Below are 24,388 nucleotides of genomic sequence, written 5' to 3' on the forward strand. Positions count from 1 at the left end.
TTTGTTTTGGTTTTCCATTCCTGCATACTGAGTTCCACACACCTCCCCTCACCCTCACAGAAGCAAAATTAGAAGTAATAGAAGTAAACGGGAAAGTTGTTTCAAATGGTATGTTCTACTTAAATCATGAGAGAAATATTTAGAGTTTCATGTCCCAGTAAGTTATCTTACTCCCTCTGTAGAGGTCTTCTAGCTTGTTTGGCCAATTCTCTATTTGTAACTTACTCGGCCTTTGATAAGTTACAGTCACCTATATATGTAGGTGAGCCTAGAAACTGTAAAAACACCTTTGTACATTTTCTTGTAAATGGTTATAGCTAAAAAAAAAAAGCTCTTGAAACACCACAGAACATTTCGGAGCTCCAGCTATAAAGAACACAACAATCTCACTGATTGGTATTTCAGTACAGACTCAGCCCAGGCAGAAAATAGAAAATTCATCTTGGCCACATGCTGTATTTCATTACATTTAGCCTTTCATGTGGGTTACCTGCAGGGATGCTCGTGTGTCAAGGAGATGACTGGCACTAAACCTTTTCTAAGCTAATGGCAGTCCCTGATTGCAGGTCACGAGCATGTAATACATCTGAACATATGTAGTGGCCTTTGTACAGCAAAATGCATTTTCATTTGAAGTGTATGAAATAAACAGAGAATATGGAGTTCAGATAAAAATATAAAAAAGCTTTATTATAAAATATGAGTGAAAGAAGTAAAAAAAAGCTGTAACTCAGAAAAAGGTAAAATTCATTTCTGTTTAGTATCAGTTTTAAAGATCATAAATCTGCCACCTAGTGTGCATTACATTAATAAGAAATGTGCCTGTATATCTGGCAAGACCTTCAAATAAAGGGCTTGGTTTGGACACAGTAGATTTACATAAACAACAAATGCATGATAAGAAGACAATGTAATAGCACTTAGTCTGAACTTTTATTAAGTATATTTGTTTCTGACTCATTTCAAAATTACGTCTAATTTTCACTCCCACTGCATCATGTGACAGCCATCAACCAATCACAAATGCATATACGTATATTCTGTGAATTCCTGCACATGCTCAGTAGGAGCTGGTGACTCAGAAAGAGTAATTATAAAAAGACTGCACATTTTGTTAATGGAAGTAAATTGGAAAGGTTTTTTAGAATTGTGTGATCTATCTGAATCATTAAAGGGACACTGAACCCACATTTTTTCTTTCGTGATTCAGATAGAGCATGACATTTTCTCCTATTATCAAATTTTCTTCATTCTCTTGGTATCTTTATTTGAAATGCAAGAATGTAAGTTTAGATGCCGGCCCATTTTTGGTGAACAACCTGGGTTGTTCTTGCTGATTGGTGGATAAATTCATCCACCATAAAAAAGTGCTGTCCAGAGTCCTAAACAAAACAAAAAAAAAAAGCTTAGATGCCTACTTTTTCAAACAAAGATAGCAAGAGAACAACGAAAAATTGATAATAAGAGTAAATTAGAAAGTTGCTTAAAATTGCATGCTCTATCTGAATCACGAAAGAAAAAATTTGGGTTCAGTGTCCCTTTAAAGTTTAATTTTGATTTGAGCGTCCCTTAAAGCAACACCCTGACATTCTATAATCTCCGGCTTTAAAGGAATATAAAACAAATGTACACAAATTAGAAAAAATGCTTCTGGCAAAAGTTATAGCTGCTTAGGTGATAGGTTTTATAGTGCATGGACCAAACCTATGTATGTATGCCTTGTGCCCCTGTATTTAAACAGCGTGCCTGCTCATGTAAATTTTCATTTGAGTTTGATGTTCTTTTCAGCACTAGTGTGTTTGTAAAGAAAAAAAAAAAAAAAAACCTGTAAAAAATATTAATGTTTAAACCCCTTAAAGGGACAGTCTAGTCAAAATTAAACTTTATCATCAAATTTACTTTGTTCTTTTGGTATTCTTTGTTGAAAGCTAAACCTAGTTAAGCTAGTTCATGTGTGCCATAGAGATAACATTGTGCTCACTCCCATGGAGTTATTTATAAGTCAGCACTGACTGTCTAAAATGCAACTTTGTCAAAGGAACTGAGATAAGGGGCAGTCTGCAGAGGCTTAGATACAAGGTAATCACAGAGGTAAAAAGTATATTAATATAAAACTGTGTTGGTTATGCAAAACTGGATAATGGAAATGGGTAATAAAAGGATTTTTTTTCTTCAAACAATACAAATTCTGGAGTAGACTGTCCCTTTAACTGATAGTGTTAGAATGCATTACAGTTCTCTCTGGCAGACACTGGGTTTATGACACAGTAACAGCAGTCGTCCCCAGTCATGTCACACTGCAGCACAGACAAAATCATTAAACAAATAATGAAAGCTTAAAATATCTATATAGCCTTATTTGAGACATTATACAGGAGAACAGTGAGCACAAGCGCTACAGAAAGAGAGAATGTTGTGCTGTTTCTTTAACCCAGAAGAAATACACAGGAACATTTAAATAAAGTGCATATTAGCTCAATAAGGCAAAGTAAATATAAATACAATGGTTTATGATTATTTTTCTTGCTTAATAATAAATAGAACTATATCATTATGGTCATCTCAGACACATCAGTAAAGTCTTTGGTGGAACTGGGTAGGAAATATAAACCCAGCACATGTCAGAGAACGTCAAAACCAAAACCAATGAAATACAACATTATGGCTGTTGTTACAGTATTGGTGATATTGAATTACAGACTGAAGGTTAAATCAACGCTTTGTCCTGGTGTGATATTCACCACTTGCGTTTGTCGCTGAGACTTTTGTAAACCTGCTGAGATACTATAAGTGCCAGGGGCAACTTCAATACAAACATTGTGAGGTTCCCTTTGCCCCTTTATAGGCTGGTGGTGATCTGTATCCCAAAGGTGACCAGTGGAGCAGCTCTGCATAAAAAAAATAAGGATTTATATTATATAGTGTCAGTCCAAGCATAATTGAAAAGATAGATCAGTCTATGAATGGGTCACACCTAGAATATCTCAAGGAAGGGATGACAGAAAGGTACACTTAGGAAATGTTTTAGAAAGTTTGGAGGAAATTGCACCCAGTAGCAGCAGAAAGCACATGAAAATGAAATGTATGATAGCAAATGCAAGAAGCCTGACGGGTAAAATGAGGGAGCTGGAGCTCTTAGTTGCAGAAGAGGACGATGATATTAAACTGGGCCAATGAAACTAGTAATTCAGCTAAGGGAGAGAGCTTTTTAAATGTTCTCAGGGATAACTTCTTGTCACAATTAATAGAGGAGCCAACTAGGAATAAAGCTATATAGCTAGATTAAAGGTAAAGCAAGGTCAAAATGAAAAGTTCACGAGTCAGATTTGAACTTTATGTATATGATCAAATTTGCTTTTTTTCCTCTTTGTATACTCTGTTGTAAACCTAAGTAGGCTAATAGAAGCTAATGAGTGTGCACATGTATTTGGCATTCTATGTCAGTAGTATTTGTAACCATGTGTAACATTGTTATAAACATTGTGGCACACATTGCTGCCAGATGGCTAAAGAAACGTGCACGCTCCTGAGCTCACGTAGGATTACTCTTTAATAAGGGATACCAAGAGAACTAAGCTAAATTGATAACACACAGTGGTATTTTAAACATTGGAGAGGTGTTTAAAATTTCCTGCTATTTCCAATCTATTCAAGTTTAACTTTGGTTTTCCTGTCCCATGAATAATTTGAATTGCTGAGGCAGTAGCTGTGAATGTGTAATTATTGGCAATTCTAGTAAATTAGGGGAAAATCATGCTGATCTTTTTATTTAACTGATGCAAATATCAGACTATGAAGGGTAAATATAAACTTCTCAACAGCGCCAGAGAAAGTCCTGTTCATCCCAAAAGAATGCACTAATGTCTTGTTTTACACTGAGTGTCTCACGTCTTATATCGCGCAGCCTTGATACAATATCAGTCTTCTGGTTTTCATTAACGGGACACGGAAGTTAAAAGCTAAACTCATGATATATATTGTTTCATTTCAAAAATGTTCAATGATTTCTTCCATTAAAAACCTCTTTCTCTAAGTATTGTTGCCCCTTTTCATGAGAGTATAGTGAGGTAGGCTCAGGAGCAGGTACTGTATGTGTCTTGGGCAATATATGGCAGGAGAGTTGTTAAAGGAACAGTCAACACCAGAATTTTTTGTTGTTTAAAAAGAAAGATAATCCCTTTATTATCCATTCCCCAGTTTTGCATAACCAACACAGTTATAATAATACACACTTTATCTCTGTGATTGCCTGGTATCTAAGCTTCTTAAATGTAGCCACCAATAAAGCAAGCACTATTCAGGGTGCTGAACATAAAATGGCCTGGCTGGTAAGTTTTACATTCCTGCTTTTTAAATAAAGATAGCAAGACAACGAAGAATAATTAATAGGAGTAAATTAGAAAGTTGCTTAAAATTGCAAGCTCTATCTGAATCACGAAAGAAAAAATTTGGCTTCAGTATCCCTTTAAAGGGACATGAAACCTAACTGCTAAATCACTTGAAAGTGATGCAGTATATCTGGAAAAAGTTGACCAGAATATACCAAATTAACATCTATGAGAGCGCACATGCAACCTTTGAAACCCACAGTAGGAGCCTGTATTTATTCACTTTTTTGTGGTTAATTTTATTTTAAAGGGACAGTCTACACCTTAGTCATCTTAACGTCTTACTTTAGATTAAGCTGCAAATATCCTCCTGCACCATTTCTATATCATGCAGCAGGAACAGTAAAAAAAGTTATTTTTCTAGTCACTTTGGAATGGCTGCCAAGCTCCGCCCACTGATGGTGCTGAATAGCATTGATAGTCTGTTTAATCCAGTTAGTGAGTCTTTTGTAACTAGTGAAGCCTTTAATGCAGCCCAGATTGTGATGTCATCAGTGGGCGGAGCTTGACAGCCATTTCAAAGTGACCAGAAACAATATTAATTTTAAAATAACTTTTTTACTGTTCCTGCTGCATGAAATAGAAATAGTGCAGGAGGCTATTTACACCTTATTCATCTTAAAGTCTTACTTTAGATTAAGCTGCAGACAGTCCTGGGGCGAGCCTACGATTCAGTTGCTTAGTGCGGTTTCTAGGCTTCTGTCCCCCTTTCTTCATATGGGCTGAGCGCCGTGAGCCACATTGAGGCATGTGGAAGTTGTGTGTGGACAGGTGAGGGGTCGCAGTATTGGAACAGTTAAGGCCGAACCCAAGTCTGAGACGTTAATATTTTAGAGAAACCTGATCACAAATCACTGATCTGCCCAGCACGAGGCTATACTCTCAAACCCAGACTGAAGGTAACGTGCTTATTCAGATGCAGATCTTATTTATTTAGCCAATTAAAAAACACAACACTAAAGGCTAAACAATGTTCTATGCCCTGTTCATTTTATTGTCACACCATTAATATTTATTAAATTTTGTGTTCCCCTTGACCTTGTGTTTTGGTAAAGTCAACTTCTGGTCTATGTAATAAGTTTGCCTGATTATAATGTACTATTTTATTAGCCAACCCTAAATGAATGCAATGAGTGTGGATTGGGCAATAATGTGTTTTTCATGTGAATAGTGAGAGCTCAGCTAAACTGCAATATCCGTAAAACCTTATTTTAGATTGTCATCTGTTGGGAAAGTGTTATTAATATGTTTCTAACAGTCCTCTGTGCTCTCTCCCTCCCTCTCTTCTCCCCCACTCTCTCCCTTCCTCTGTTCTCTCCCTCTTCTCTCTCTCCTGTTCTCTCTAGGTTTCTCTCTCCCTTCTATTCTTTCCCCCTTCTCTCTCTCTCTCTCTCTCTCTCTCCTGTTCTCTCTAGGATTCTCTCTCCCTTCTGTTCTTTCCCCCCCCCTTCTCTCTCTCTCTCTCTTGTTCCTCTCTCCCTTCTGTTCTCTCCCCTTCTCCCTCTCTACTGTTCTCTCTAGGCTTCTCTCTCCCTTCTGTTCTTTCCCCCTTCTCTCTCTCTCTCCTGTTCTCTCTAGGTTTCTCTCTCCCTTCTGTTCTTTCCCCTTCTCTCTCTCTCTCCTGTTCTCTCTAGGTTTCTCTCTCCCTTCTGTTCTTTCCCCTTTTCTCTCTCTCTCTCTCTCTCTCCAGATTTCACTCTCCCTTCTGTTCTTTCCCCCTTCTGCTGTTCTCTCTAGGTTTCTCTCTCCCTTCTGTTCTTTCCCCCCTTCTCTCTGTCTCCCTTCTGTTCCTTCCCCCTTCTCTCTCTCTCTCCTGTTCTCTCTAGGTTTCTCTCTCCCTTCTGTTCTTTCTCTCTCTCTCTCTCTCTCTCTCTCCCCTGTTCTCTTTAGGTTTCTCTCTCCCTTCTGTTCTTTCCCCTGCTCTCTCTTCTGTTCTCTCTAGGTTTCTCTCTCCCATCTGTTCTTTCCCTTTTTCTCTCTCTCTCTCTCCAGATTTCGCTCTCCCTTCTGTTCTTTCCCCCTTCTGCTGTTCTCTCTAGGTTTCTCTCTCCCTTCTGTTCTTTCCCCCTTCTCTATCTCTCCTGTTCTCTCTAGGTTTCTCTCTCCCTTCTGTTCTTTCCCCTTCTCTCTCTCCCCTGTCCTCTCTAGGTTTCTCTCTCCCTTCTGTTCTCCCCCCCCCCTCTCTGTCTCCCTTCTGTTCCTTCCCCCTTCTCTCTCTCTCTCTCCTGTTCTCTCTAGGTTTCTCTCTCCCTTCTGTTCTTTCCCCCTTCTCTATCTCTCCTGTTCTCTCTAGATTTCTTTCTCCCTTCTGTTCTCTCCCCCCTCTCTCTCTCTCTATCTCTCTCTCTCTCTCTCTCTCCCCTGTCCTCTGTAGGTTTCTCTCTCCCTTCTGTTCTTTCCCCCTTCTCTCTGTCTCCCTTCTGTTCCTTCCCCCTTCTCTCTCTCTCCTGTCCTCTCTAGGTTTCTCTCTCCCTTCTGTTCTCCCCCCCCCCTCTCTGTCTCCCTTCTGTTCCTTCCCCCTTCTCTCTCTCTCTCTCTCTCTCCTGTTCTCTCTAGGTTTCTCTCTCCCTTCTGTTCTTTCCCCCTTCTCTCTCTCTCTCTCTCTCTCTCTCTCTCTCTCTCTCTCTCTCTCTCTCCCCTGTCCTCTCTAGGTTTCTCTCTCCCTTCTGTTCTTTCCCCCTTCTCTCTGTCTCCCTTCTGTTCCTTCCCCCTTCTCTCTCTCTGTCTCTCCTGTCCTCTCTATGTTTATCTCTCCCTTCTGTTATTTCCCCTTCTGTCTCTCTTATCTGTTCAATCCCCCTTCTCTGTCTCTCCTGTTCTCTCTAGGTTTCTCTCTCCCTTCTGTTCTTTCCCCTTCTCTCTCTCTCTCCAGTTCTCTCTAGGTTTTTCTCTCCCTTCTGTTCATTCCCCTTCTGTTCTCTCTAGGTTTCTCTCCCCCATATGTTCTTTCCCCTGCTCTCTCTTCTCTTCTCTCTAGGTTTCTCTCTCCCATCTGTTCTTTCCCTTTTTCTCTCTCTCTCCAGATTTCGCTCTCCCTTCTGTTCTTTCCCCCTTCTGCTGTTCTCTCTAGGTTTCTCTCTCCCTTCTGTTCTTTCCCCCTTCTCTATCTCTCCTGTTCTCTCTAGGTTTCTCTCTCCCTTCTGTTCTTTCCCCCTTCTCTCTCTCTCTCTCCCCTGTCCTCTCAAGGTTTCTCTGTCCCTTCTGTTCTTTCCCCCTTCTCTATCTCTCCTGTTCACTCTAGGTTTCTCTGTCCCTTCTGTTCTTTCCCCCTTCTCTATCTCTCCTGTTCACTCTAGGTTTCTCTCTCCCTTCTGTTCTTTCCCCCTTCTCTCTCTCTCCTGTTCTCTCTAGGTTTCTCTCTCCCATCTGTTCTTTCCCTATTTCTCTCTCTCTCCAGATTTCGCTCTCCCTTCTGTTCTTTCCCCCTTCTGCTGTTCTCTCTAGGTTTCTCTCTCCCTTCTGTTCTTTCCCCCTTCTCTATCTCTCCTGTTCTCTCTAGGTTTCTCTCTCCCTTCTGTTCTTTCCCCCTTCTCTCTCTCTCTCTCTCTCTCTCTCTCTCCCCTTTCCTCTCTAGGTTTCTCTCCCCCTTCTGTTCTTTCCCCCTTCTCTCTCTCTCTCTCTCCCCTGTCCTCTCTAGGTTTCTCTCCCCCTTCTCTCTCTCTTATCTGTTCAATCCCCCTTCTCTGTCTCTCCTGTTCTCTCTAGGTTTCTCTCTCCCTTCTGTTCTTTCCCCTTCTCTCTCTCTCTCCAGTTCTCTCTAGGTTTTTCTCTCCCTTCTGTTCATTCCCCTTCTGTTCTCTCTAGGTTTCTCTCTCCCATATGTTCATTCCCCCTTCTCTCCCTCTCTCTCCCTTCTGTTCATTCCCATTCTCTCTCTCTCTCCTGTTCTTTCCCCTTCTCTCCCTCTCCTGTTCTCTCTAGGTCTCTCTCTCCCTTCTGTTCTTTCCCCTTTTCTCTCTGTCTCCCTTCTGTTCCTTCCCCCTTCTCTCTCTCTTGTTCTTTCTAGGTTTCTCTCTCCCTTCTGTTCTTTCCCCCTTCTGCTGTTCTCTCTAGGTTTCTCTCTCCCTTCTGTTCCTTCCCCCTTCTCTCTCTCTTGTTCTTTCTAGGTTTCTCTTTCCCTTCTGTTCTTTCCCCCTTCTCTCTCTCTCTCTCTCTCTCTCTTGTCCTCTCTAGGTTTATCTCTCCCTTCTCTCTCTCTCCCATCTGTTCATTCCCCCTTCTCTCTCTCTCCTGTTCTCTCTAGGTTTCTCTCTCCCTTCTGTTCTTTCCCCTTCTCTCTCTCTCTTCTGTTCTCTCTAGGTTTCTCTCCCCCATATGTTCATTCCCCCTTCTCTCCCTCTCTCTCCCTTCTGTTCATTCCCCTTCTCTCCCTCTCCTGTTCTCTCTAGGTTTTTCTCTCCCTTCTGTTCATTCCCCTTCTGTCTCTCTTCTGTTCTCTCTAGGTTTCTCTCCCCCATATGTTCATTCCCCATTCTCTCCCTTCTGTTCATTCCCCTTCTCTCTCTCTCCTGTTCTTTCCCCTTCTCTCCCTCTCCTGTTCTCTCTAGGTTTCTCTCTCCCTTCTGTTCTTTCCCCCTTCTCCCTCTCTCCCTTCTGTTCTTTACCCTTCTCTCTCTCTCCTGTTCTCTCTAGGTTTTTCTCTCCCTTCTGTAATCTCTAGGTTTCTCTCTCCCATATGTTCATTCCCCCTTCTCTCCCTCTCTCTCTCCCTTCTGTTCATTCCCCTTCTCTCTCTCTCTCCTGTTCTTTCCCCTTCACTCCCTCTCTCTTGTTCTTTCTAGGTTTCTCTCTCCCTTCTGTTCTTTCCCCCTTCTGCTGTTCTCTCTAGGTTTCTCTCTCCCTTCTGTTCCTTCCCCCTTCTCTCTCTCTTGTTCTTTCTAGGTTTCTCTTTCCCTTCTGTTCTTTCCCCCTTCTCTCTCTCTCTTGTCCTCTCTAGGTTTATCTCTCCCTTCTCTCTCTCTCCCATCTGTTCATTCCCCCTTCTCTCTCTCTCCTGTTCTCTCTAGGTTTCTCTCTCCCTTCTGTTCTCTCTAGGTTTTTCTCTCCCTTCTGTTCATTCCCCTTCTGTCTCTCTTCTGTTCACTCTAGGTTTCTCTCCCCCATATGTTCATTCCCCCTCTCTCCCTCTCTCTCCATTCTGTTCATTCCCCTTCTCTCTCTCTCCTGTTCTTTCCCCTTCTCTCCCTCTCCTGTTCTCTCTAGGTTTCTCTCTCCCTTCTGTTCTTTCCCCCTTCTCCCTCTCTCCTGTTCTCTCTAGGTTTCTCTCTCCCTTCTGTTCTTTACCCTTCTCTCTCTCCTGTTCTCTCTAGGTTTTTCTCTCCCTTTTGTAATCTATAGGTTTCTCTCTCCCATATGTTCATTCCCCCTTCTCTCCCTCTCTCTCTCCCTTCTGTTCATTCCCCTTCTCTCTCTCTCTCTCCTGTTCTTTCCCCTTCACTCCCTCTCCTGTTCTCTCTAGGTTTCTCTCTCCCTTCTGTTCTTTCCCCTTTTCTCTCTGTCTCCCTTCTGTTCCTTCCCCCTTCTCTCTCTCTCTCCTGTTCTCTCTAGGTTTCTCTCTCCCTTCTGTTCTTTCTCTCTCTCTCTCTCTCTCTCCCCTGTTCTCTCTAGGTTTCTCTCTCCCTTCTGTTCTTTCCCCTGCTCTCTCTTCTGTTCTCTCTAGGTTTCTCTCTCCCATCTGTTCTTTCCCTTTTTCTCTCTCTCTCTCTCCAGATTTCGCTCTCCCTTCTGTTCTTTCCCCCTTCTGCTGTTCTCTCTAGGTTTCTCTCTCCCTTCTGTTCTTTCCCCCTTCTCTATCTCTCCTGTTCTCTCTAGGTTTCTCTCTCCCTTCTGTTCTTTCCCCTTCTCTCTCTCCCCTGTCCTCTCTAGGTTTCTCTCTCCCTTCTGTTCTCCCCCCCCTCTCTGTCTCCCTTCTGTTCCTTCCCCCTTCTCTCTCTCTCTCCCCTGTCCTCTGTAGGTTTCTCTCTCCCTTCTGTTCTTTCCCCCTTCTCTCTGTCTCCCTTCTGTTCCTTCCCCCTTCTCTCTCTCTCCTGTCCTCTCTAGGTTTCTCTCTCCCTTCTGTTCTCCCCCCCCTCTCTGTCTCCCTTCTGTTCCTTCCCCCTTCTCTCTCTCTCTCTCCTGTTCTCTCTAGGTTTCTCTCTCCCTTCTGTTCTTTCCCCCTTCTCTATCTCTCCTGTTCTCTCTAGGTTTCTCTCTCCCTTCTGTTCTTTCCCCCTTCTCTCTCTCTCTCTCTCTCCCCCCTGTCCTCTCTAGGTTTATCTCTCCCTTCTGTTCTTTCCCCCTTCTCTCTGTCTCCCTTCTGTTCCTTCCCCCTTCTCTCTCTCTGTCTCTCCTGTCCTCTCTATGTTTATCTCTCCCTTCTGTTATTTCCCCTTCTGTCTCTCTTATCTGTTCAATCCCCCTTCTCTGTCTCTCCTGTTCTCTCTAGGTTTCTCTCTCCCTTCTGTTCTTTCCCCTTCTCTCTCTCTCTCCAGTTCTCTCTAGGTTTTTCTCTCCCTTCTGTTCATTCCCCTTCTGTTCTCTCTAGGTTTCTCTCCCCCATATGTTCTTTCCCCTGCTCTCTCTTCTCTTCTCTCTAGGTTTCTCTCTCCCATCTGTTCTTTCCCTTTTTCTCTCTCTCTCCAGATTTCGCTCTCCCTTCTGTTCTTTCCCCCTTCTGCTGTTCTCTCTAGGTTTCTCTCTCCCTTCTGTTCTTTCCCCCTTCTCTATCTCTCCTGTTCTCTCTAGGTTTCTCTCTCCCTTCTGTTCTTTCCCCCTTCTCTCTCTCTCTCTCTCTCTCTCCCCTGTCCTCTCAAGGTTTCTCTGTCCCTTCTGTTCTTTCCCCCTTCTCTATCTCTCCTGTTCACTCTAGGTTTCTCTGTCCCTTCTGTTCTTTCCCCCTTCTCTATTTCTCCTGTTCACTCTAGGTTTCTCTCTCCCTTCTGTTCTTTCCCCCTTCTCTCTCTCTCTCTCTCTCTCTCTCTCTCTCTCCTGTTCTCTCTAGGTTTCTCTCTCCCATCTGTTCTTTCCCTTTTTCTCTCTCTCTCCAGATTTCGCTCTCCCTTCTGTTCTTTCCCCCTTCTGCTGTTCTCTCTAGGTTTCTCTCTCCCTTCTGTTCTTTCCCCCTTCTCTATCTCTCCTGTTCTCTCTAGGTTTCTCTCTCCCTTCTGTTCTTTCCCCCTTCTCTCTCTCTCTCTCTCTCTCTCTCTCTCCCCTTTCCTCTCTAGGTTTCTCTCCCCCTTCTGTTCTTTCCCCCTTCTCTCTCTCTCCCCTGTCCTCTCTAGGTTTATCTCTCCCTTCTGTTCTTTCCCCCTTCTCTCTCTCTTATCTGTTCAATCCCCCTTCTCTGTCTCTCCTGTTCTCTCTAGGTTTCTCTCTCCCTTCTGTTCTTTCCCCTTCTCTCTCTCTCTCCAGTTCTCTCTAGGTTTTTCTCTCCCTTCTGTTCATTCCCCTTCTGTTCTCTCTAAGTTTCTCTCTCCCATATGTTCATTCCCCCTTCTCTCCCTCTCTCTCTCCCTTCTGTTCATTCCCCTTCTCTCTCTCTCTCTCTCCTGTTCTTTCCCCTTCTCTCCCTCTCCTGTTCTCTCTAGGTTTCTCTCTCCCTTCTGTTCTTTCCCCTTTTCTCTCTGTCTCCCTTCTGTTCCTTCCCCCTTCTCTCTCTCTTGTTCTTTCTAGGTTTCTCTCTCCCTTCTGTTCTTTCCCCCTTCTGCTGTTCTCTCTAGGTTTCTCTCTCCCTTCTGTTCCTTCCCCCTTCTCTCTCTCTTGTTCTTTCTAGGTTTCTCTTTCCCTTCTGTTCTTTCCCCCTTCTCTCTCTCTCTCTCTCTCTCTCTCTCTTGTCCTCTCTAGGTTTATCTCTCCCTTCTCTCTCTCTCCCATCTGTTCATTCCCCCTTCTCTCTCTCTCCTGTTCTCTCTAGGTTTCTCTCTCCCTTCTCTCTCTCTCTTCTGTTCTCTCTAGGTTTCTCTCCCCCATATGTTCATTCCCCCTTCTCTCCCTCTCTCTCCCTTCTGTTCATTCCCCTTCTCTCTCTCTCCTGTTCTTTCCCCTTCTCTCCCTCTCCTGTTCTCTCTAGGTTTCTCTCTCCCTTCTGTTCATTCCCCCTTCTCCCTCTCTCCTGTTCTCTCTAGGTTTCTCTCTCCCTTCTGTTCTTTCCCCTTCTCTCTCTCTCTCTCTCTCTCTCCTGTTCTCTCTAGGTTTTTCTCTCCCTTCTGTTCATTCCCCTTCTGTCTCTCTTCTGTTCTCTCTAGGTTTCTCTCCCCCATATGTTCATTCCCCCTTCTCTCCCTTCTGTTCATTCCCCTTCTCTCTCTCTCCTGTTCTTTCCCCTTCTCTCCCTCTCCTGTTCTCTCTAGGTTTCTCTCTCCCTTCTGTTCTTTCCCCCTTCTCCCTCTCTCCCTTCTGTTCTTTACCCTTCTCTCTCTCTCCTGTTCTCTCTAGGTTTCTCTCTCCCATATGTTCATTCCCCCTTCTCTCCCTCTCTCTCTCCCTTCTGTTCATTCCCCTTCTCTCTCTCCTGTTCTTTCCCCTTCACTCCCTCTCTCTTGTTCTTTCTAGGTTTCTCTCTCCCTTCTGTTCTTTCCCCCTTCTGCTGTTCTCTCTAGGTTTCTCTCTCCCTTCTGTTCCTTCCCCCTTCTCTCTCTCTTGTTCTTTCTAGGTTTCTCTTTCCCTTCTGTTCTTTCCCCCTTCTCTCTCTCTCTTGTCCTCTCTAGGTTTATCTCTCCCTTCTCTCTCTCTCCCATCTGTTCATTCCCCCTTCTCTCTCTCTCCTGTTCTCTCTAGGTTTCTCTCTCCCTTCTGTTCTCTCTAGGTTTTTCTCTCCCTTCTGTTCATTCCCCTTCTGTCTCTCTTCTGTTCTCTCTAGGTTTCTCTCCCCCATATGTTCATTCCCCCTTCTCTCCCTCTCTCTCCCTTCTGTTCATTCCCCTTCTCTCTCTCTCCTGTTCTTTCCCCTTCTCTCCTTCTCCTGTTCTCTCTAGGTTTCTCTCTCCCTTCTGTTCTTTCCCCCTTCTCCCTCTCTCCTGTTCTCTCTAGGTTTCTCTCTCCCTTCTGTTCTTTACCCTTCTCTCTCTCCTGTTCTCTCGAGGTTTTTCTCTCCCTTTTGTAATCTATAGGTTTCTCTCTCCCATATGTTCATTCCCCCTTCTCTCCCTCTCTCTCTCCCTTCTGTTCATTCCCCTTCTCTCTCTCTCTCTCCTGTTCTTTCCCCTTCACTCCCTCTCCTGTTCTCTCTAGGTTTCTCTCTCCCTTCTGTTCTTTCCCCTTTTCTCTCTGTCTCCCTTCTGTTCCTTCCCCCTTCTCTCTCTCTTGTTCTTTCTAGGTTTCTCTCTCCCTTCTGTTCTTTCCCCCTTCTCTCTCTCTCTCTCTCTCTCTCTCCTGTCCTCTCTAGGTTTATCTCTCCCTTCTGTTATTTCCCCTTCTCTCTCTCTCCCATCTGTTCATTCCCCCTTCTCTCTCTCTCTTGTTCTCTCTAGGTTTCTCTCTCCCTTCTGGTCTTTCCCCTTCTCTCTCTCTCTCCTGTTCTCTCTAGGTTTTTCTCTCCCTTCTGTTCATTCCCCTTCTGTCTCTCTTCTGTTCTCTCTAGGTTTCTCTCCCCCATATGTTCATTCTCCCTTCTCTCCCTCTCCTGTTCTCTCTAGGTTTCTCTCTCCCTTCTGTTCTTTCCCCCTTCTCCCTCTCTCCTGTTCTCTCTAGGTTTCTCTCTCCCTTCTGTTCTTTACCCTTCTCTCTCTCTCCTCTGTTCTCTCTAGGTTTCCATCTCCCTTCTGTTCTTTCCCCTTCTCTCTCTCTCTCTCCCTTCTGTTCCTTCCCCCTTCTCTCTCTCTCTCCTATTCTCTCTAGGTTTATCTCTCCCTTCTGTCCTTTCCCCCTTCTCTCTCTCTCCTGTTCTCTCTAGGTTTCTCTCTACCTTCTGTTCTTTCCCCTTTCTCTCTCTCTCTCTCTCTCTCTCTCTCTCCTGTCCTCTCTAGGTTTCTCTCTCCAGGTTTCTCTCTCCCTTCTGTTCTTTCCCCCTTCTCTCTCTCTCCTGTCCTCTCTAGGTTTATCTCTCCCTTCTGTTATTTCCCCTTCTCTCTCTCTCCCTTCTGTTCTTTCCCCCTTCCCTCTCTCTCCTGTCCTCTCTAGGTTTCTCACTCCCTTCTGTTCTTTCCCCCTTCCCTCCCTCTCCTGTTCTCTTTAGGTTTCTCTCTCCCTTCTGTTCTTTCCCCCTTCTCTCTCTCCTGTCCTCTCTAGGTTTCTCTCTCCCTTCTTTTCTTTCCCCCTTCTCCCTCTCTCCTGTTCTCTGTATCTTTCTCTCTCCCTTCTGTTCTTTCCCCCTTCTCTCTCTCTCCTGTTCTCTCTAGGTTTCTCTCTACCTTCTGTTCTTTCCCCTTTCTCTCTCTCTCTCTCCTGTCCTCTCTAGGTTTCTCTCTCCAGGTTTCTCTCTCCCTTCTGTTCTTTCCCCCTTCTCTCTCTCTCGGTTTATCTCTCCCTTCTGTTATTTCCCCTTCTCTCTCTCTCCCTTCTGTTCTTTCCCCCTTCCCTCTCTCTCCTGTCCTCTCTAGGTTTCTCTCTCCCTTCTGTTCTTTCCCCTTCTCTCTCTCTCTCTGCTGTTCTCTCTAGGATTTCTCTCCCTTCTGTCTCTCTTCTGTTCTCTCTAGGTTTCTCTCTCCCATATGTTCATTCCCAATTCTCTCCCTCTCTTTCTCCCTTCTGTTCATTCCCCTTCTCCCTCTCCTGTTCTCTCTAGGTTTCTCTCTCCCTTCTGTTCTTTCCCCCTTCTCTCTCTCTAGGTTTCTCTCTCCCTTCTGTTCTTTCCCCCTTCTCTCTCTCTAGGTTTCTCTCTCCCTTCTGTTCTTTTCCCCTTCTCTCTCTCCTGTCCTCTCTAGGTTTCTCTCTCTCTCGCACATCTGTTCATTCCCCCTTCTATCTCTCTCCTGTTCTCTCTAGGTCTCTCTCTCCCATCTGTTCATCCCCCCTTCGCTCTCTAGGTTTCTCTCTCCCTTCTGTTCTTTCCCCCTTCTCTCTCTCTAGGTTTCTCTCTCCCTTCTGTTCTTTCCCCCTTCTCTCTCTCCTGTCCTCTATAGGTTTCTCTCTCCCTTCTGTTCTTTTCCCCTTCTCTCTCTCTCCCCTGTCCTCTCTATGTTTCTCTCTCCCTGCTGTTCTTTCCCCTTCTCTCTCTCTCGCCCATCTGTTCATTCCCCTTCTCTCTCTCTCCTGTTCTCTCTAGGTTTTTCTCTCCCTTCTGTTCATTCCCCTTCTGTCTCTCTTCTGTTCTCTCTAGGTTTCTCTCTCCCATATGTTCATTCCCCCTTCTCTCCCTCTCTCTCTTCTGTTCATTCCCCTTCTCTCTCTCTCCTGTTCTTTCCCCTTCTCCTTTTCTCTCTAGGTTTCTCTCTCCCTTCTGTTCTTTCCTCTTCTCCCTCTCTCCTGTTCTCTCTAGGTTTCTCTCTACCTTCTGTTCTTTACCCTTTTCTCTCTCTCTATCTCCAGATTTCGCTCTCCCTTCTGTTCTTTCCCCCTTCTGCTGTTCTCTCTAGGTTTCTCTCTCCCTTCTCTCTCTCTCTCTCTCTCCCTTCTGTTCTTTCCCCTTCTCTCTCTCTCTCCCCCATCTGTTCTCTCCCCCTTCTCTCTCTCCTGTTCTCTCTAGGTTTATCTCTCCCTTCTGTTCTTTCCCCCTCTCTCTCTCTCCTGTTCTCTCTAGGTTTAGAAAAACAGAGAAACTGAAAAGCAGAGGGGCGCTTACGTTCCTGGGTTAAGTCTGTGAGCTGTGAAAAAGCCGGTTGCTCTGTTGAGCAGGAAGTAGATCCACTGTAATAGCGTGTTGCAGGTGTCAGTGAAAGTCTGCTTCCTGTGTCACTGTAGTGATGAGCGCTGCCTGAGACAAAGGGGGGTGTATTCTCCAAACACCTCCAGCAGGTAGTAGTCTGTGAAAAGAAAGCAAAGACAGGCGCAGCCCAATTCAAGTGTAGTATTCTTTAATTCAGTGTAAGTGCACACATACAAATGGCTACTTACAAGAGGCACAAATAAAATCTGCATATAAAGGTATCTTTACATCCAAACTGTGTTATAATATAACATACAGCTATGAAACAAACTCTACGCGTTTCGTCTGAGGACGCCCAGACTTTCTCAAGAGATGAACTTCTAATTTTTCATCTCTTGAGAAAGTCTGGGCGTCCTCAGACGAAACGCGTAGAGTTTGTTTCATAGCTGTATGTTATATTATAACACAGTTTGGATGTAAAGATACCTTTATATGCAGATTTTATTTGTGCCTCTTGTAAGTAGCCATTTGTATGTGTGCACTTACACTGAATTAAAGAATACTACACTTGAATTGGGCTGCGCCTGTCTTTGCTTTCTTTTCTCTCTAGGTTTATCTCTCCCTTCTGTTCTCCCCCCCCCCTCTCTCTCTCTCGCCTGTTCTCTCTAGGTTTTTCTCTCCCCTCTGTTCTTTCCCCTTTTTCCTCTCTCTCTCTCCAGATTTCGCTCTCCCTTCTGTTCTTTTCCCCTTCTGCTGTTCTCTCTAGGTTTCTATCTCCCTTCTGTTCTGTCCCTCTCTCTCTCTCTCTCTCCCTTCTGTTCATTTCTTTTTCTCTCTCTCCTGTTCTCTCTAGGTTTCTATCTCCCTTCTGTTCTTTCCCTCTTCTCTCTCTCTTGTTCTCTCTAGGTTTCTCTCTCCCTTCTGTTCTCCCCCTTCTCTCTCTCTCTCTACCATCTGTTCATTCCCCCTTCTCTCCCTTCTGTTCATTCCCCTTCTCTCTCTCTCTTCTGTTCTCTCTAGGTTTCTGTCTCCCTTCTGTTCATTCCCCTTCTCTCTCTCTTCTGTTCTCTCTAGGTGTCCATCTCCCTTCTGTTCTTTCCCCTTCTCTCTCTCTCCCTTCTGTTCCTTCCCCCTTCTCTCTCTCTCTCTCTCTCTCCTATTCTCTCTAGGTTTATCTCTCCCTTCTGTCCTTTCCCCCTTCTCTCTCTCTCTCCTGTCCTCTCTAGGTTTCTCACTCCCTTCTGTTCTTTCCCCCTTCAGTCCCTCTCCTGTTCTCTCTAGGTTTCTCTCTCCCTTCTGTTCTTTCCCCCTTCTCCCTCTCTCCTGTTCTCTGTATCTTTCTCTCTCCCTTCTGTTCTTTCCCCCTTCTCTCTCTCTCCTGTTCTCTCTAGGTTTCTCTCTACCTTCTGTTCTTTCCCCTTTCTCTCTCTCTCTCTCCTGTCCTCTCTAGGTTTCTCTCTCCCTTCTGTTCTTTCCCCCTTCTCCCTCTCTCCTGTTCTCTGTATCTTTCTCTCTCCCTTCTGTTCTTTCCCCTTTCTCTCTCTCTCTCCTGTCCTCTCTAGGTTTCTCTCTCCCTTCTGTTCTTTCCCCCTTCTCCCTCTCTCCTGTTCTCTGTATCTTTCTCTCCCTTCTGTTCTTTCCCCCTTCTCTCTCTCTCCTGTCCTCTCTAGGTTTCTCTCTCCCTCCTATTCTTTCCCCTTCTCTCTCTCTGCTGTTCTCTCTAGGATTTCTCTCCCTTCTGTCTCTCTTCTGTTCTCTCTAGGTTTCTCTCTCCCATATGTTCATTCCCCCTTCTCTCCCTCTCTTTCTCCCTTCTGTTATTTCCCCTTCTCTCTCTCTCCCTTCTGTTCTTTCCCCCTTCTCTCCCTCTCCTGTTCTCACTAGGTTTCTCTCTCCCTTCTGTTCTTTCCCCCTTCTCCCTCTCTCCTGTTCTCTCTAGGTTTCTCTCTCCCTTCGGTTCTTTCCCCCTTCTCTCTCTCTAGGTTTCTCTCTCCCTTCTGTTCTTTCCCCCTTCTCTCTCTCCTGTCCTCTCTAGGTTTCTCTCTCCCTTCTGTTCTTTCCCCCTTCTCTCTCCCTTCTGTTCTTTCCCCCTTCTCTCTCTCTAGGTTTCTCTCTCCCTTCTGTTCTTTCCCCTTCTCTCTCTCTCGCCCATCTGTTCATTCCCCCTTCTATCTCTCTCCTGTTCTCTCTAGGTCTTTCTCTCCCATCTGTTCATCCCCCCCTTCTCTCTCTAGGTTTCTCTCTCCCTTCTGTTCTTTCCCCCTTCACTCTCTCCTGTCCTCTATAGGTTTCTCTCTCCCTTCTCTCTCTCTAGGTTTCTCTCTCCCTTCTGTTCTTTTCCCCTTCTCTCTCTCTCTCCTGTCCTCTCTAGGTTTCTCTCTCCCTTCTGTTCTTTCCCCTTCTCTCTCGCCCATCTGTTCATTCCCCTTCTCTCTCTCTTCTGTTCTCTCTAGGTTTCTCTGTCACATCTGTTCATTCCCCCTTCTCTCTCTCTCTCTCTCTCTCCCCCTTCTGTTCCTTCCCCTTCTCTCTCTCTCCTGTTCTCTCTAGGTTTCTATCTCCTTTCTGTTCTTTCCCCCTTCTCTCTCTCTCTCCTGTCCTCTATAGGTTTCTATCTTCTGTTCTTTCCCCCTTCTCTCTCTCCTGTCCTCTCTAGGTTTTTCTCTCCCTTCTGTCCTTTCCCCCTTCTCTCTCTCTATCTCTCTCTCCTGTCCTCTCTAGGTTTCCCTCTCCCTTCTGTTCATCCCCCTTCTCTCTCTCTATCTCTCTCCTGTTATCGCTAGGTTTCTCTCTCCTTTCTGTTCTTCCCCCTTCTCTCTCTCTCTCTCTCTCTCCTGTTCTCTCTAGGTTTCTCTCTCCCTTCTGTTCTCTCCCCTTCTCCCTCTCTCCTGTTCTCTCTAGGTTTCTCTCTCCCTTCTGTTCTATCCCCCTTCTCCCTCTCTCCTGTTCTCTCTAGGTTTCTCTCTCCCTTCTGTTCTATCCCCCTTCTCCCTCTCTCCTGTTCTCTCTAGGTTTCTATCTCCCTTCTGTTCTTTCCCCCTTCGCTCTCTCTCCTGTTATCTCTAGGTTTCTCTCTCCCTTCTGTTCTTCCCCCTTCTCTCTCTCTCTCCCTTCTGTTCTTCCCCCTTCTCTCTCTCTCTCCTGTTCTCTCTAGGTTTCTCTCTCCCTTCTGTTCTTTCCCCCTTCTCTCTCTCTCTCTCCTGTTCTCTCTAGGTTTCTCTCTCCCTTCTGTTCTTTCCCCCTTCTCTCTCTCTCCTGTTCTCTCTAGATTTCTCTCTTCCTTCTGTTCTTCCCCCTTCCCTCTCTCTCTCCTGTTCTCTCTAGGTTTCTATCTCCCTTCTGTTCTTTCCCCCTTCGCTCTCTCTCCTGTTATCTCTAGGTTTCTCTCTCCCTTCTGTTCTTCCCCCTTCTCTCTCTCTCTCCCTTCTGTTCTTCCCCCTTCTCTCTCTCTCTCCTGTTCTCTCTAGGTTTCTCTCTCCCTTCTGTTCTTTCCCCCTTCTCTCTCTCTCTCTCCTGTTCTCTCTAGGTTTCTCTCTCCCTTCTGTTCTTTCCCCCTTCTCTCTCTCTCCTGTTCTCTCTAGATTTCTCTCTTCCTTCTGTTCTTCCCCCTTCTCTCTCTCTCTCTCTCCTGTTCTCTCTAGGTTTCTATCTCCCTTCTGTTCTTTCCCCCTTCGCTCTCTCTCCTGTTATCTCTAGGTTTCTCTATCCCTTCTGTTCTTTCCCCCTTATCTCTCTTTTGTTATCTCTAGGTTTATCTCTCCCTTCTGTTATATCCCCTTCTCTCTCTCTCCCTCTCTCTCCTGTTCTCTCTAGGTTTTCTCTCCCTTCTGTTCATTCCCCTTCTGTCTCTCTTCTGTTCTCTCTAGGTTTCTCTCTCCCATATGTTCATTCCCCTTTCTCTCTCTCTCCTGTTCTCTCTAGGTTTCTCTCTCCCTTCTGTTCTTTCCCCTTTCTCTCTCTCTCTCTCTCTCCTGTCCTCTCTAGGTTTCTCTCTCCCTTCTGTTCTTTCCCCCTTCTCTCTCTCGTCCTCTCTAGGTTTATCTCTCCCTTCTGTTATATCCCCTTCTCTCTCTCCCGTTCTCTCTAGGTTTTCTCTCCCTTCTGTTCATTCCCCTTCTGTCTCTCTTCTGTTCTCTCTAGGTTTCTCTCTCCCATATGTTCATTCCCCCTTCTCTCCCTCTCTCTCTCCCCCTTCTGTTCATTCCCCTTCTCTCTCTCTCCCCCTTATGTTCTTTCCCCCTTCTCTTTCTCTCCTGTTATCTCTAGGTTTCTCTCTCCATTCTGTTATTTCCCCCTTCTCTCTCTCTCTCTCCTGTTATCTCTAGGTTTCTCTCTCCCTTATGTTCTTTCCCCCTTCTCTCTCTCCTGTCCTCTCTAGGTTTCTCTCCCCCTTCTGTTCTTTCCCCCTTCTCTCTCTCTTGTTTTCTCTCATGTCCTCTCTAGGTTTCCCTCTCCCTTCTGTTCTTTCCCCTTCTCTCTCTCTCTCATCTATTCATTCCCCCTTCTCTCTCTCTCTCCTGTTCTCTCTAGGTCTCTCTCTCCCATCTGTTCATCCCCCCTTCTCTCTCTCCTGCTCTCTCTAGGTTTCTCTCTCCCTTTTGTTCATTCCCCTTCTCTCTCTCTTCTGTTCTCTCTAGGTTTCTTTGTCCCATCTGTTCATTCCCCCTTCTCTCTCTCTCTCTTTCCCCCTTCTGTTCCTTCCCCTTCTCTCTCTCTCCTGTCCTCTCTAGGTTTCTCTCTCTTCTGTTCTTTCCCCCTTCTCTCTCTATTGTCCTCTCTAGGTTCCTCTCTCCCTTCTGTTCTTTCCCCATTCTCTCCCTCTCCTGTTCTCTCTAGGTTTCTCTCTCCCTTCTGTTCTTTCCCCTTCTCTCTCTCTCTCCTGTTATCTCTAGGTTTCTCTCTCCCTTCTGTTCTTTCCCTCTTCTCTCTCCTTTTATCTCTAGATTTCTCTCTCCATTCTGTTATTTCCCCCTTCTCTCTCTCTCTCTCTCTCTCTCCTGTTCTCTCTAGGTTTCTCTCTCCCTTCTGTTCTTCCCCCTTCTCTCTCTCCTGTTCTCTCTAGGTTTCTCTCTCCCTTCTGTTATTTCCCCTTCTCTCTCTCTCTCCTGTTCTCTCTAGGTTTCTCTCTCCCTTCTGTTCTTTCCCCTTCTCTCTCTCCTGTTATCTCTAGGTTCCTCTCTCCCTTCTGTTCTTCCCCCTTCTCTCTCCCTTCTGTTCGTTCCCCTTCTCTCTCTCTCCTGTTCTCTCTAGGTTTCTCTCTCCCTTCTGTTCTTTCCCCTTCTTTCTCTCCTGTTCTCTCTAGGTTTCTCTCTCCCTTCTGTTCTTCCCCCTTCTCTCTCTCCTGTTCTCTCTAGGTTTCTCTCTCCCTTCTGTTCTTTCCCCTTCTCTCTCTCTCTCTCCTGTTCTCTCTAGGTTTCTCTCTCCCTTCTGTTCTTTCCCCTTCTCTCTCTCCTGTTATCTCTAGGTTTCTCTATCCCTTCTGTTCTTTCCCCCTTCACTCTCTCTCTCCTGTCCTCTATAGGTTTCTCTATCCCTTCTGTTCTTTCCCCCTTCTCTCTCTCTCTCTCTCCTGTCCTCTATAGGTTTCTCTCTCCCTTCTGTTCTTTCCCCTTCTCTCTCTCTCTCTCCTGTTCTCTCTAGGTTTCTCTCCTTCTCTCTCTCCCCCCCCCTCTATTGTGTGTATGTTAATTCCTTTATTACAACATAAAATCTAAATGATTTGTTTTTCATGATTCAGAGAGAGCAGCAATTTTCAAATGTACTTCTCTTATTACATTTGCTTCATTCTTGTGGTATATTTTGTTAAAAAGCAGGGATGTAAGCTCAGGAGCATGCACATGTCTGGAGCACTATATGGCAGCAGTTTTGTCAGAATCTTAACCATTTGTAAGAGCACTATATGGCAGCAGTTTTGTCAGAATGTTATCCATTTGTAAGAGCACTAGATGGCAGCAGTTTTGTCAGAATGTTATCCATTTGTAAGAGCACTAGATGGCAGCACTATTTCCTGCAATGTGGTGCTCCATACACCTACCTAGGAATTTCTTCAACCAAGAATACCATGGAATGAAGCAAATTTGATAATAGAAGTAATTTGGAAACTTTTTTTAAATTGTATTCTCTGTCTGAGCCATAAAATAATATTTTTGGATTTCATATCCCTTTAAGAATAAAGTGCGCGCACATACAGCGCTCAAAAACTTTGAAGGGTACATTGACCTAAAAAATCCTCAGCTCCCAGAGTAAAAGCTTTGTGAGCAATTATCCTTTAGCTATTGTCATTTGATGGAAGAAAATAAAAACAAACAGCTAATAAACATCCTCAGTGCTGAGGTCATACTTTGCTTCACTGTGATCCTGTGGGATTTCACCATAATCTCATGAGATTTCATAGTAAACTTCTTTAAAGTGAATGTAAAGTTTTAACCATACAATTAATGCCATAGATTCAGCTTCTAACACAGTATGTAGTCGCTAAGTTAATTTATTTAAATTTCTTCTCATTTGTTTGTTGAATTTAACATATCTGGGTTTTTTTATCCACCGCCCACCCGTTCATTTCCTGGTTTCTCAAGTAAGAGCGGTCCCACCCGCTCTTACGTGGTAATTTGCGCTCGTTCCCATGAAACATCAGGTTTTGCGCATGCGTTTAGCTGCGGTCTCTGCTGTGATTCATATGAATCACTCTATGTGATCTCGATGTTGAAGCAGTGTGCATGCGTGTCTCATGAACGCGCTGCTATACAGGGAGTGAATTCAATGAGACACGCATTCGTACTTTAAATTGAGGGTGTGAGTGAGTAATCCAGAGGCCACTGGGGGACCAATCAGAATCCGGAAGACGATATTCGTCATTTACAAATAAATAATTTTTTATTTATCCAGGCGGAGGAACGGCTATTTATATTTGCGGATTTAATAGTAAAATTATAAGTTTTTTAGTAATTCAATAAAAAAATCATGAATTTAACTTAACCTAAATTTATATGTACTTTGCGTTTCTGCATAGAGGTCTTTGATACTTTACTTTTCCTTTAAAACAAGCAGGGAAATAAAGTGACTGTGCCTGAATATGGCAGATGCCTCTCCCTTGTACGCAATACTTTCTAGCCAGCTTTTTACAGCTATGCTACGTCACTTTCAAGTGAATTAGCATTTGGGTATCATGTCCCTTTACAGTAAACTCCCATGTCTCTTTAAGTCACATATTACATTTATGAACTGTCAAAATTCTATGGTTTAAACAGGATACTCACTCTCTAATCTGTAAAAAGATTTTGTTTCCTGTAAATCTTCCAATTTCACAAAAAGAACAGCACCAACCAAAGATGAGTAAAAGTGTATCTTTATTGGGACATCTCCAAACACAGCACAGAACACGACGTTTCGGTCAGATGACCTTAATCATGTGATTAAAAACAAGACCTATAACCACTCCTTATATACCCACCTTGGGGGAGGTGATAATTACCTATACAGGTGAATTTTATGCATTGTTTCAACATTGAACTCTTTAGCAACCTCTAGTGGTAAAACAAGGTCATTTATCATTCTTACATATTACTTGGTTAACTCACAGGCAAAAAACAAAAAAAGGGATGGCAATATATATATGTACATACATAAATGCTTATAACATTTCAGAAGATATATGAAAAAATGCAAAACCCCTAAACAAAGATATAATAATATCCCACACATATATGATTAAAATAAATGTTTCAAATCACATAGCCAGACTATTGACAGAAATGAATAAATCTCAAGTGGAACTAACTCACATTGTAATGTTCCAATCCATCTCTTTATTCATTCCATATGGAATGAGGGATTGCAGAGTATAAATCCAAAAAGTCTCTCTACTTTTTAGTAATTTTTGTCTATTCCCCCCTCTTCTTGGTCTCTTAACTTGCTCAATTATCTGAAATCTCAATTGAGAAATACTATGTCCTGCAGTCAAAAAATGATTGGCAACAGGGGCTTCTTTAATGCCACATCGTATGTTAGATTTATGTTCATTTATTCTATCTCTTATTCTCCTAGTCGACTCTCCTATGTAAATTTTGGAGCAAGGACATTTAATTAGATAGACTATATAATCAGAGTTGCAAGTAAAGAAGCCTGGTATTTTATATTTCCTTCCAGTGAGAGGGTGAAAAAAGCTATCTCCTCTAATGATATTATTACAATTACAGCAATTGAGACAGGGGAAACATCCTAATTTGGGAGTAGATAACACTGTTTGAACTTGTTTCTTTTTTGGACCTATATCTGCTTTTAT

The 24,388-nt window shown here is 44.2% G+C and overlaps 1 protein-coding gene across 2 annotated transcripts in view; it reads right to left on the reverse strand.

Annotated features, from left to right (window-relative positions):
• Positions 1-663: 663 nt before the first annotated feature.
• The window catches only part of AKIP1 (A-kinase interacting protein 1), a 64,317-nt gene continuing 40,592 nt past the window's right edge, over positions 664-24,388 (reverse strand). For both annotated transcript variants that reach the window (XM_053720606.1, XM_053720604.1), the window contains exon 5: positions 664-2,888. In XM_053720606.1, coding sequence (XP_053576581.1) covers positions 2,694-2,888 — 195 coding nt within the window. In that variant the 3' untranslated portion in view covers positions 664-2,693. The remainder of the gene's footprint in view (positions 2,889-24,388) is intronic.

Source organism: Bombina bombina, chromosome 7 (assembly GCF_027579735.1).
Source record: "Bombina bombina isolate aBomBom1 chromosome 7, aBomBom1.pri, whole genome shotgun sequence".
In the NCBI taxonomy this organism is placed as follows: Eukaryota; Metazoa; Chordata; class Amphibia; order Anura; family Bombinatoridae; genus Bombina; species Bombina bombina.